The following is a 12,473-nucleotide window of genomic DNA, read 5'->3' as shown; positions in this document are numbered from 1 at the left end:
GCTTTGGCAGGCTGAGGTGGGAGGATCGCTTAAGACCAGTAGTTTAAGACCAGCCTGGGCAATATAGCAAGACTCCATCTTGGCCGGGCATGGTGGCTCATGCCTGTAATCCCAACTGGAGGCCGAGGCAGGCATATCATGAGGTCAGGAGATCAAGACCATCCTGGCTAATATGGTAAAACCCAATCTCTACTAAAAATATAAAAAAGTAGCCCGGTGTGGTGGCAGGTGTTGTAATTCCAGCTACTCGGAGGCTGAGGCAGGAGAATCGCTTGAACTCAGGAGGAGGAGGTTGCAGTGAGCCGAGATTGCGCCACTGCGCCACTGCACTCCAGTCTGGGCGACAGAGCAAGACTCCATCTCAAAAAAAAAAAAAAAAAAAGACTCCATCTCTAGAAAATAGTTTAAAAATTAGCTGGGCATGGTGGTGCATGCCTGTGGTCCTAGCTACTCTGAAGGCTGAGGTGGGAGGATCGCTTGAATCTTAGAGGTTGAAGCTGTGGTGAGCCATGATTGCACCACTGGACTCCATGCTGGGTGACAGAGCGAGACCCTCAAAAAAAAAAAAAAAAAACCCGTGGCCGATTTTCTTTCTTTCTTTCTTTTTGAGACAGAGTTTCGCACCGTCACCCAGGCTGGAGTGCAGCAGTGTGATGTCAGCTCACTGCAACCTCTGCCGCCCAGGTTCAAGTGATTCTCCTGTCTCAGCCTCCCAAGTAGCTGGAACTACAGGCGTGTGCCACCATGCCCGGCTAATTTTTTTGTATTTTTAATAGAGACGGGATTTCACCTTGTGGACCAGGCTGATCTCGAACTTCTGACCTTAGGTGATCTGCCTGCCTCGGCCTCCCAAAGTACTGGGATTACAGGCCTGGCCAGGAGCCACTGTGCCTAGCCAATTTTATATCATTTATACCTACCCTCCCTTTCATCAGATTGTTTGCCATCAAATGCCAAAAATAATACCGTTTTAGCAGCAAGTAGATTAAATGTATTTTAAGTATGCTTTTATAAATAGGAAATTAAAGTCTGTCTTTAAAAGAAAACCATCTCTATCAGAAAATTGTTCATTTTTGTTGTAGAGTGTGATTTAGAGCATCAGGAAAGAGGTTAATGAATAAATGCAATCGTGATTAAATTAACAGTGCAAAACCAAGCCGGGGTCATCTCTGCTGTGCAACACTGACCACCCAAGCTTCTTGGTTCTTCATTTCTATTTCTCCCAAAATTCAATGGCTCCTGGAGTCACGTTAAGTCTGTCCCCAAATAGCTCTCCCACCTGGTTCTTCCTCTCCATTTCTCCTGCCTAGCTCTCATTGTCTCTTGCCTGGATGACAGCAATAGCTTCCTAACTGGTTTCTCTGCTTCTAGTCTTTCTCTCTTGCCAATCTGTCCTCCACACTGCCATAGTGCTCTTTCTAAACCACAGATATGGTGGTGTCTCTCGCCTGCTTAAAATCCTTCACTGAGTTTCTCTCACCTATATTCCCAAGCACGGCCTTCAAGGTATTAGCGATCAGTTGGATATTGGATATCTCTTCATGACCTTTGCCTTCTCCCACCTCCCACCACAGTGCCACCCTCATCCTCTATGTGTGGCCCTCTGATTTACTTATAATTCCCTGGACTGGCCACATTCTTCTCCCATCCCCAGCAAGTGGTTCTTTGTGGCTAGAAAGATGTTCCCTCGTGTCACCATCCTCCCCTGCACCCCTCCTTGACATATCCCTCCCTCATGTCCACCCACCTGGATGACTCCCACTCTTCCTTTAAGGTGCAATCCAGGCACCAGTTTCTCTTGGAAACTTCCCAAGACCCACCTCCCCGACCTAGAATCACCAGACTTGAGGTACTTATTGTCACTGAAGTGTGGAACCACACACCCCTGCGTGCCTCCACTTCTCTTCTATATGGTAACGGTGGCTTTCTTGCTGTCTCTTTCATTAAACAGGCAGCTCTTTGAAAACAGGAACTTGTTATCTTGGTTCCTGGTACAGTACCACCCATGTTACCAATGTGTAATAATGTTTTATGAGTGTCGAGTGTTTTGGTTGACAAACCTTGACAGATTTCAGTCGGAAAGGAACTTAGTGAGAGCTCTAAGAACCAAGAGCTTTGTTCAGAGCTAACACAGCTAGGAACAGGCCTCAATCTCCAGAGCCACTCCTGCGTGATTACTAATGCGCCCCCCATGGGTGCCTCCCGCCCCACTCCAGCCTAGCTGCAGCAGCCCTGACTCACCTGTTCTACACACTGAGCTGTGACATAAGGTATCCTGTGAAGAGAAGGTTTCATATATTTTTTTCTTTTCTTTTTTTTTTTTTTTTTTGAGATAGAACCTTACTCTGTCACCCAGGCTGGAGTACAGTGGCGCAATCTTGGCTCACTGCAACCTCCGCCTCCTGGGTTCAAGAGATTCTTGTGGCTCAGCCTCCCTACTAGCTGGGACTACAGGCGCCCGCCACTACACTTGGCTAATTTGGTTTCATAGGTTTTTTTTTTTGTTTTTTTTTTGTGTGTGTGTGTTTTGTTTTGTTTTGTTTTTGAGATGGAGTCTTGCTCTGTCGCCCAGGCTGGAGTGCAGTGGAACGATCTTGGCTCACAGCAACCTCTGCCTCCCGGGTTCAAGCAATTCTCCTGCCTCAGCCTCCCAAGTAGCTGGGATTACAGGTGCATGCCAGTACGCCTGGCAAATTTTTGTATTTTTAATAGAGACGGTGTTTTGCCATGTTGGCCAGGCTGGTTTTGAACTCCTGACCTCAGGTGATCCACCCGCCTCAGCCTTTCAAAGTGCTGGGATTACATGTATGAGTCACTGCGCCTGGCCGTTTCCACAGATTTTTTAAAAATTGAAATACGTGATCTGTGAGATGTCCAGGAGTCTCATACGTTAGTACTCACATTTATATTTAAGTGTTTTGATAAAGATTTATCAGGATGATTTATTTTGGTAATTGAGGAACTGTAAAACCAATATTCATTCATTCAATTGTTTGCTCATTCAACAAATATTTACCAAGTACCTCTCAGGTAAAAGGCCCTGCAGATTACCATGTGCATAGGAGGTTCCAGTAAGTTTAAATCATGATACTCTTGAGAAATGAGCCTGGCATTTCATAGATGAGTAAACCAAAGCTCAGAGAGGTTAAGTGACTTGTTCCTTGGACAGACCCGTGATTTGGACCAGGTCTTCTGACTGTACTGCTTACTCGTCAGTCACATCAAACATGACAGAGCACCCAGTGGGATGTGGACTGAGAAGAGATTTCTGCATCTGTCAGTTTGTAGGTTATCGTTGGTGACCTTTGAGAAACAATGTATTTGGATAGAAGAGTGTAGCAGCCAGAAGGTAGAGGGTTAGCTTGTAAATGCGGGGAAGGAGTTGGGCCGGCAAGTGGAAACCACTCTTTCCAAACATTTGACAGTAAAGGAAATGCTTGACAGAGCAGTGTCTTGAGGAGAAAACAGAAGAGTGGGTTTGGTGGGGCTGGAACTTGAGGATGATTGTAGGTCGAGATAAAAAGCTTAAAAACAAAAGAGAGACAGCAATAAGATGCAATGCAGAGAAATTTGTTTAAATACAAAAATAAAACACACACACTATAGGCTTTGGAACAAACTATTCTGCGTTCAAATTCAGGCTCTGCTTCTTCCTAATTAATCGTGTCTCTAAGTTTCCAAATCTATGAAATGGTTTGTGGCTCGTTTAAACAAAATGTCCTGCACTTGCTGGCACCTGAGAGGCAGTCCCTCCCTGTCTCCCATCTGCAATTCTGCTCTGCCCTACCCAAAATTAAGGTTGCCAGAGAAAATACATGCAACAGTCGAGACATACAATAAAACAATTCCTTGTTGATTTAAAATTTAAATTTAACTGGGCATCCTGTTGTTGTTTTTCCTAAATTTGGCAACTCTACCCAAAATTAAATACCTTGTATCCAATGTGCCATAAAAATGGAAGGTGAGGCCGGGCGCGGTGGCTCACGCTTGTAATCCCAGCACTTTGGGAGGCCGAGGCGGGCAGATCACGAGGTCAGGAGATCGAGACCACGGTGGAACCCCATCTCTACTAAAAATACAAAAAAATTAGCTGGGCGTGGTGGCGGGCGCCTGTAGTCCCAGCTACTCGGAGAGGCTGAGGCAGGAGAATGGCGTGAACCCGGGAGGCGGAGCTTGCAGTGAGCCAAGATGGCGCCACTGCACTCCAGCCTGGGCGACAGAGCGAGACTCCGTCTCAAAAAAAAAAAAAAAAAAGGAAGGTGAGAGTGAAAGGTTAAATGGTGGATGCTGCTGCCTCCTACTGGTGAAATATGGTAACACCAAGCATCCCAACAAAGACGAGTATCCTACGTGTGGTTTTCTTAGACCAAACAGGAAGCCGCAAGACTGCTGTGGATTAGAGGTGTAGTTTTTATTATCCTGCTAATCATTTGGTCTAAAGTTATTGCTACTGCAAACCTACTATCTTTTAATTTTCACTGGTACCAATGTATTTCTTCTTAGCTATGTGGTCTTATATCTTTTTGTCAGGGTTAATAAAATATTACTGCTCATTCCAGAACTTATTATTTCCTATTGGATTTCAATATACATAATCTATATGTTTAAAATTGTATATTTCACTTACAAAACCACTTTAAAATCACTGTCAGTACATGTATATTCATTTTTCCTTACAAAAGTATGATGTATTTTATGTATGTCTTAAATGCTGGCACCTGGCCAGCCATGGTGACTCACACCTGTAATCCCAGAACTCTGGGAGTCCGGGTGGGTGGATCACCTGAGTCCAGGAGTTCGAGACCAGCCTGGCCAACATGGCGAACCCCCGTCTCTACTAAAAATACAGAAATTAGCCGGGTGTGGTGGCAGGCACTTGTAGTCCCAGCTACTCAGGAGGCTGAGGCAGGAGAATTGCTTGAACCTGGGAGGTGGAGATTGCAGTGAGCTGAGACTGTGCCATTGCACTCTAACCTGGGTGACAGAGTGAGACTCCATCCCCGCCCCAAAAAAAAGAAAGAAAAAAGAAATGCTGGCACTTGCAAGTAGGCAAAGAACAAGTACATAATAGGTGCTCAATAAAATGATAGCTTTTTTGTTATTATAGTGCTATCATTTTTTTTTTTGAGATGGAGTCTTGCTCTGTCGCCAGGCTGGAGTGCAGTGGCGCAATCTCAGCTTACTGCAATCTCTGCCTCCTGGGTTCGAGAGATTCCCCTGCCCCAGCCTCCTGAGTAGCTGGGACTACAGGCGGGCACCACCACACCCAGCTAATTTTTTGTATTTTAGTAGAGACGGCGTTTCACCATGTTGGCCAGGATGGTGTCGATCTCCTGACCTCATGATCCTCCCACCTCAGCCTCCCAAAGTGCTAGGATTACAGGTGTGAGGCACCGCTCCCAGCCACTATCATGTTATTATAGTGTTATTACAGAGGAAGCCGGTGAGGGTGCCACAATGGTCCCTAATAACAAGAAGGACAAATGAGGCTTTCCAAATGCACTTTCTGGCAGTAGTTGAGAAAAAGCAAAAGCTCTCGCAGGCTTAGTTTCTCTGGATTTGTGTTTGCCAATTGAATGGTCTAGGAACTGACCGGCAAGAATTCCACTCACTCCGTGTAGCCATTTGAAGCTCCTTGATGGTGATTTCAATGCTTTACCTTCTTCACCTGTTTGGTTTGAGGAGGCGAGTATCTCTGCTTCCTCCCTAGCAGTTGCATCCACCAAAGATATGTGTGCCCTTCAAGTAAGCAAGCATCTCAAAAGCAGGGCTGACAGGTTTACTTCTCACCCAGGAATGCAGCTCTGTCTTTATGCTGTGAAGCCCAGGTCAGGTCATGATAGAAAAGCCAGTGAGTTCCTCAGGCTCCTGAAGCAGTGTCTGGGCACCTGGTGGCAGGAACAGTGGTTAGTTAAGCTTTGTCCCTAGTAAATGGCTCTGCCTCTGAGTTGAGGTTTTTATAAAAGAGCAATTCAAAGTTATGCAGTCTTTTCACTTGTCTGACTGTGCTCGCTATTCATCTTTAATACATCCATCATTAACAGTGAATTCTTTTTTATGCTTGTCACACAGCTAAGCCTCTCAGTTCAGAAATGGAATTGAGATCCAGTATGGAGAAAAATGATCAGTTCCTGCAGAAGCTGGGCAAAAAGGCTGTCAACAGGTGTCTAGATTTGAATAACCGTGGATTAACAACAGCAGACATGAAAGAAATGGGTCTGTATGCAGTAGACTTTGCATAGAGGAAGATAGGGCCTTTCCATTGAGATGAGCAGATAAAACATACTCAGCTGCCCACCTAGTAACCCCAAGTCTGCTGAGTGGTCCTAGACAATTTGCAGAAATAGCATTGCTATTTTTTTTTTTTTTTTTGAGACAGAGTCTCGCTCTATTACCCAGGCTGGAGTGCAGTGGTGCATCTCAGCTCACTGCAAGCTCTGCCTCCCAGGTTCATGCCATTCTTCTGCCTCAGCCTCCAGAGTAGCCTTTTTTTTTAAAAAAAAAAAAAAAAAAAAGAAAGGCCAGGCGCGGTGGCTCATGCCTGTAATCCCAGCACTTTGAGAGGCCAAGGCGGGTGAATCACGGGGTTAGGAGTTCAAGACCAGCCTGGCCAAGATGGTGAAACCCTGTCACTACTAAAAATACAAAAATTAGCCAGGCGTGGTGGCGGGTGCCTGTAATCCCAGCTATTCGGGAGGCTGAGGCAGAGAATTGCTTGAACCTGGGAGGCGGCAGTTGCAGTGAGCCAAGATCTCACCACTGCACTCCAGCCTGGCGACAGATCGAGACTCCGTCTCAAAAAAAAAAAAAAAAAATAAGGAAAAGGAAAACAAGTTAATTGATCGTTCCTCAAGTTTTGAAGACTTCAGCTGAGTTTAGGAAAAGAGGCTGTATGAAATCTTACAGACACACCCCTGCATTTTCAGACTGCAGTTATTTGGCAGAAATAGAAAACATCCCAATAAATAGAAATGTAAACATCACAATTTCTCCAATTGTACAGCTGAGGGCTCCCTGCTTTGCCAAAAGTCAGCATGTCCACCCCTGTCTATTCTCTTACAGTGTAAAACTATGTCCTGTGTATGTAGGCATTGCATTTTATTTACTACAAATCACAAGTCACATACACATATCTGTATTTTCTTCTGTTCACTTCTAGTTGCCTTGCTGCCTTTTCTCCCAGACTTGGAAGAACTGGATATCTCCTGGAATGATTTTGTAGGTGGAACCCTCCATTCCATTACTCAGCAAATGCATCTGGTCAGCAAGTTAAAAATCTTGAGGCTGGGTAGCTGCAGACTTACCACTGACGATGTTCAAGCACTGGGTATGATGAATGCATTTCTTTTTTTTTTTTTTTTTTTTATTATACTTTAGGGTTTTAGGGTACATGTGCACAATGTGCAGGTTTGTTACATATGTATCCATGTGCCATGTTGATTTCCTGCACCCATTAACTCGTCATTTAGCATTAGGTGTATCTCCTAATGCTGTCCCTCCCCCCTCCCCCCACCCCACAACAGTCCCCGGAGCGTGATGTTCCCCTTCCTGTGTCCATGAGTTCTCATTGTTCAATTCCCACCTATGAGTGAGAACATGCGATGTTTGGTTTTTTGTCCTTGCGATAGTTTACTGAGAATGATGTTTTCTAGTTTCATCCATGTCCCTACAAAGGACACGAACTCATCATTTTTTATGGCTGCATAGTATTCCATGGTGTATATGTGCCACATTTTGTTAATCCAGTCTATCGTTGTTGGACATTTGGGTTGGTTCCAACTCTTTGCTATTGTGAATAGTGCCGCAATAAACATACGTGTGCATGTGTCTTTATAGCAGCATGATTTATAGTCCTTTGGGTATATACCCAGTAATGGGATGGCTGGGTCAAATGGTATTTCTAGTTCTAGATCCCTGAGGAATCGCCACACTGACTTCCACAATGGTTGAACTAGTTTACAGTCCCACCAACAGTGTAAAAGTGTTCCTATTTCTCCACATCCTCTCCAGCACCTGTTGTTTCCTGATTTTTTAATGATGGCCATTCTAACTGATGTGAGATGGTATCTCACTGTGGTTTTGATTTGCATTTCTCTGATGGCCAGTGATGAGGAGCATTTCTTCATGTGTTTTTTGGCTGCATAAATGTCTTCTTTTGAGAAGTGTCTGTTCATGTCCTCTGCCCACTTTTTGATGGGGTTGTTTGTTTTTTTCTTGTAAATTTGTTTGAGTTCATTGTAGATTCTGGATATTAGCCCTTTGTCAGATGAGTAGGTTGCCAAAATTTTCTCCCATTGTGTAGGTTGCCTGTTCACTCTGGTGATAGTTTCTTTTGCTGTGCAGAAGCTCTTTAGTTTAATGAGATCCCATTTGTCGATTTTGGCTTTTGTTGCCATTGCTTTTGGTGTTTTAGACATGAAGTCCTTGCCCACGCCTATGTCCTGAATGGTATTGCCTAGGTTTTCTTGTAGGATTTTAATGGTTTTAGGTCTAACATATAAGTCTTTAATCCATCTTGAATTAATTTTTGTATAAGGTGTAAGGAAGGGATCCAGTTGCAGCTTTCTACATATGGCTAGCCAGTTTTCCCAGCACCATTTATTAAATAGGGAATCCTTTCCCCATTTCTTGTTTTTGTCAGGTTTGTCAAAGATCAGATAGTTGTAGCTATGCGGCATCATTTCTGAGGGCTCTGTTCTGTTCCATTGATCTATGTCTCTGTTGTGGTACCAGTACCATGCTGTTTTGGTTACTGTAGCCTTGTAGTATAGTTTAAAGTCAGGTAGCGTGATGCCTCCAGCTTTGTTCTTTTGGCTTAGGATTGACTTGGCGATGCGGGCTCTTTTTTGGTTCCATATGAACTTTAAAGTAGCTTTTTCCAATTCTGTGAAGAAAGTCATTGGTAGCTTGATGGGGATGGCATTGAATCTATAAATTACCTTGGGCAGTATGGCCATTTTGACGATATTGATTCTTCCAACCCATAAGCATGGAATGTTCTTCCATTTGTTTGTATCCTCTTTGATTTCATTGAGCAGTGGTTTGTAGTTCTCCTTGAAGAGGTCCTTCACATCCCTTGTAAGTTGGATTCCTAGGTATTTTATTCTCTTTGAAGCAATTGTGAATGGGAGTTCACTCATGATTTGGCTCTCTGTTTGTCTGTTATTGGTGTACAAGAATGCTTGTGATTTTTGTACATTAATTTTGTATCCTGAGACTTTGCTGAAGTTGCTAATCAGCTTAAGGAGATTTTGGGCTGAGACAATGGGGTTTTCTAGATATACAATCATGTCATCTGCAAACAGGGACAATTTGACTTCCTCTTTTCCTAATTGAATACCCTTTATTTCCTTCTTCTGCCTGATTGCTCTGGCCAGAACTTCCAGCACTATGTTGAATAGGAGCGGTGAGAGAGGGCATCCCTGTCTTGTGCCAGTTTTCAGAGGGAATGCTTCCAGTTTTTGCCCATTCAGTATGATATTGGCTGTGGGTTTGTTGTAGATAGCTCTTATTATTCTGAGATACGTCCCATCAATACCTAATTTATTGAGAGTTTTTAGCATGAAGGGTTGTTGAATTTTGTCAAAGGCCTTTTCTGCATCTATTGAGATAATCATGTGGTTTTTGTCTTTGGTTCTGTTTATATGCTGGATTACATTTATTGATTTGCGTATGTTGAACCAGCCTTGCATCCCAGGGATGAAGCCCACTTGATCATGGTGGATAAGCTTTTTGATGTGCTGCTGGATTCGGTTTGCCAGTATTTTATTGAGGATTTTTGCATCAATGTTCATCAAGGATATTGGTCTGAAATTCTCTTTTTTGGTTATGTCTCTGCCAGGTTTTGGTATCAGGACGATGCTGGCTTCGTAAAATGTGTTAGGGAGGATACCCTCTTTTTCTATCGATTGGAATAGTTTCAGAAGGAATGGTACCAGTTCCTCCTTGTACCTCTGGTAGAATTCAGCTGTGAATCCATCAGGTCCTGGACTCTTTTTGGTTGGTAAGCTATTGATTATTGCCACAATTTCAGAACCTGTTATTGGTCTATTCAGAGATTCAACTTCTTCCTGGTTTAGTCTTGGGAGGGTGTATTTGTCGAGGAATTTATCCATTTCTTCTAGATTTTCTAGTTTATTTGCATAGAGGTGTTTGTAGTATTCTCTGATGGTAGATTGTATTTCTGTGGGATCGGTGGTGATATCCCCTTTTTCGTTTTTTATTGCATCTATTTGATTCTTCTCTCTTTTCTTCTTTATTAGTCTTGCTAGCGGTCCATCAATTTTGTTGATCTTTTCAAAAAACCAGCTCCTGGATTCATTAATTTTTTGAAGGGTTTTTTGTGTCTCTATTTCCTTCAGTTCTGCTCTGATTTTAGTTATTTCTAGCCTTCTGCTAGCTTTTGAATGTGTTTGTTCTTGCTTTTCTAGTTCTTTTAATTGTGATGTTAGGGTGTCAATTTTGGATCTTTCCTGCTTTCTCTTGTGGGCATTTAGTGCTATAAATTTCCCTCTACACACTGCTTTGAATGTGTCCCAGAGATTCTGGTATGTTGTGTCTTTGTTCTCGTTGGTTTCAAAGAACATCTTTATTTCTGCCTTCATTTCATTATGTACCCAATAGTCATTCAGGAGCAGGTTGTTCAGTTTCCATGTAGTTGAGCGGTTTTGACTGAGTTTCTTAATCCTGAGTTCTAGTTTGATTGCACTGTGGTCTGAGAGACAGTTTGTTATAATCTCTGTTCTTTTACATTTGCTGAGAAGAGCTTTACTTCCAACTATGTGGTCAATTTTGGAATAGGTGTGGTGTGGTGCTGAAAAAAATGTATATTCTGTTGATTTGGGGTGGAGAGTTCTGTAGATGTCTATTAGGTCCACTTTATGTAGAGCTGAGTTCAATTCCTGGATATCCTTGTTAACTTTCTGTCTCGTTGATCTGTCTAATGCTGACAGTGGGGTGTTAAAATCTCCCATTATTATTGTGTGGGAGTTTAAGTCCCTTTGTAGGTCACTGAGGACTTGCTTTATGAATCTGGGTGCTCCTGTGTTGGGTGCATATATATTTAGGATAGTTAGCTCTTCTTGTTGAATTGATCCCTTTACCATTATGTAATGGCCTTCTTTGTCTCTTTTGATCTTTGTTGGTTTAAAGTCTATTTTATCAGAGACTAGGATTGCAACCCCTGCCTTTTTTTGTTTTCCAGTTGCTTGATAGATCTTCCTCCATCCCTTTATTTTGAGTCTATGTGTGTCTCTGCACGTGAGATGGGTTTCCTGAATACAGCACACTGATGGGTCCTGACTCCTTATCCAGTTTGCCAGTCTGTGTCTTTTGATTGGAGCATTTAGCCCATTTACATTTAACGTGAATATTGTTATGTGTGAATCTGATCCTGTCATTATGATGTTAGTTGGTTATTTTGCTCGTTAGTTGCTATAGTTTCTTCCTAGCCTCGATGGTCTTTACAATTTGGCATGTTTTTGCAGGGGCTGGTACCGGTTGTTCCTTTCCATGTTTAGTGCTTCCTTCAGGAGCTCTTTTAGGGCAGGCCTGCTGGTGACAAAATCACTCAGCGTTTGCTTGTCTGTAAAGTATTTTATTTCTCCTTCACTTATGAAGCTTAGTTTGGCGGGATAGGAAATTCTGGGTTGAAAATTCTTTTCTTTAAGAATGGTGAATATCGGCCCCCACTCTCTTCTGGCTTGTAGAGTTTCTGCTGAGAGATCAGCTGTTAGTCTGATGGGCTTCCCATTGTGGGTAACCCGACCTTTCTCTCTGGCTGCCCTTAACATTTTTTCCTTCATTTCAACTTTGGTGAATCTGACAATTATGTGTCTTGGAGTTGCCCTTCTCGAGGAGTATCTTTGTGGCGTTCTCTGTATTTCCTGAATCTGAATGCTGGCCTGCCTTGCTAGATTGGGGAAGTTCTCCTGGATAATATCTTGCAGAGTGTTTTCCAACTTGGTTCCATTCTCCCCATCATTTTCAGGTACACCAATCAGACGTAGGTTTGGTCTTTTCACATAGTCCCAAATTTCTTGGAGGCTTTGTTCATTTCTTTTTATTCTTTTTTCTCTAAACTTCCCTTCTCTCTTCATTTCATTCATTTCATCTTCTATCAGCGATACCCTTTCTTCCAGTTGATCGCATCTGCTACTGAGGCTTCTGCATTCTTCGCGTAGTTCTTGAAACTTGGCTTTCAGCTCCATCATCTCCTTTAAGCCCTTCTCTCCATTGGTTATTCTAGTTATCCATTCTTCTAATTTTTTTTCAAAGTTTTTAACTTCTTTGCTATTGTTTTGAATTTCGTCTCGTAGCTCAGAGTAGTTTGATCGTCTGAAGCCTTCTTCTCTCAACTCATCAAAGTCATCCTCTATCCAGCTTTGTTCCGTTGCTGGTGAGGAACTGCGTTCCTTTGGAGGAGGAGAGGTGTTCTGTTTTTTAGAGTTTCCAGTTTTTTTGGTCTGTTTTTT

The 12,473-nt window shown here is 42.9% G+C and overlaps 1 protein-coding gene across 1 annotated transcript in view; it reads left to right on the top strand.

Moving 5' to 3' along the window:
• The window catches only part of LRRC31 (leucine rich repeat containing 31), a 111,420-nt gene that overhangs the window by 81,443 nt on the left and 17,504 nt on the right, over positions 1-12,473 (top strand). Inside the window, exons 3-4 of the mRNA XM_063619964.1 lie at positions 6,073-6,216; positions 7,160-7,327. Coding sequence (XP_063476034.1) covers positions 6,073-6,216; positions 7,160-7,327 — 312 coding nt within the window. The remainder of the gene's footprint in view (positions 1-6,072; positions 6,217-7,159; positions 7,328-12,473) is intronic.

Source organism: Symphalangus syndactylus, chromosome 17 (assembly GCF_028878055.3).
Source record: "Symphalangus syndactylus isolate Jambi chromosome 17, NHGRI_mSymSyn1-v2.1_pri, whole genome shotgun sequence".
Lineage (NCBI taxonomy): Eukaryota > Metazoa > Chordata > Mammalia > Primates > Hylobatidae > Symphalangus > Symphalangus syndactylus.
Note: the sequence above shows the minus strand (reverse complement) of the source record. Positions and strands in the feature narration are given on the sequence as shown.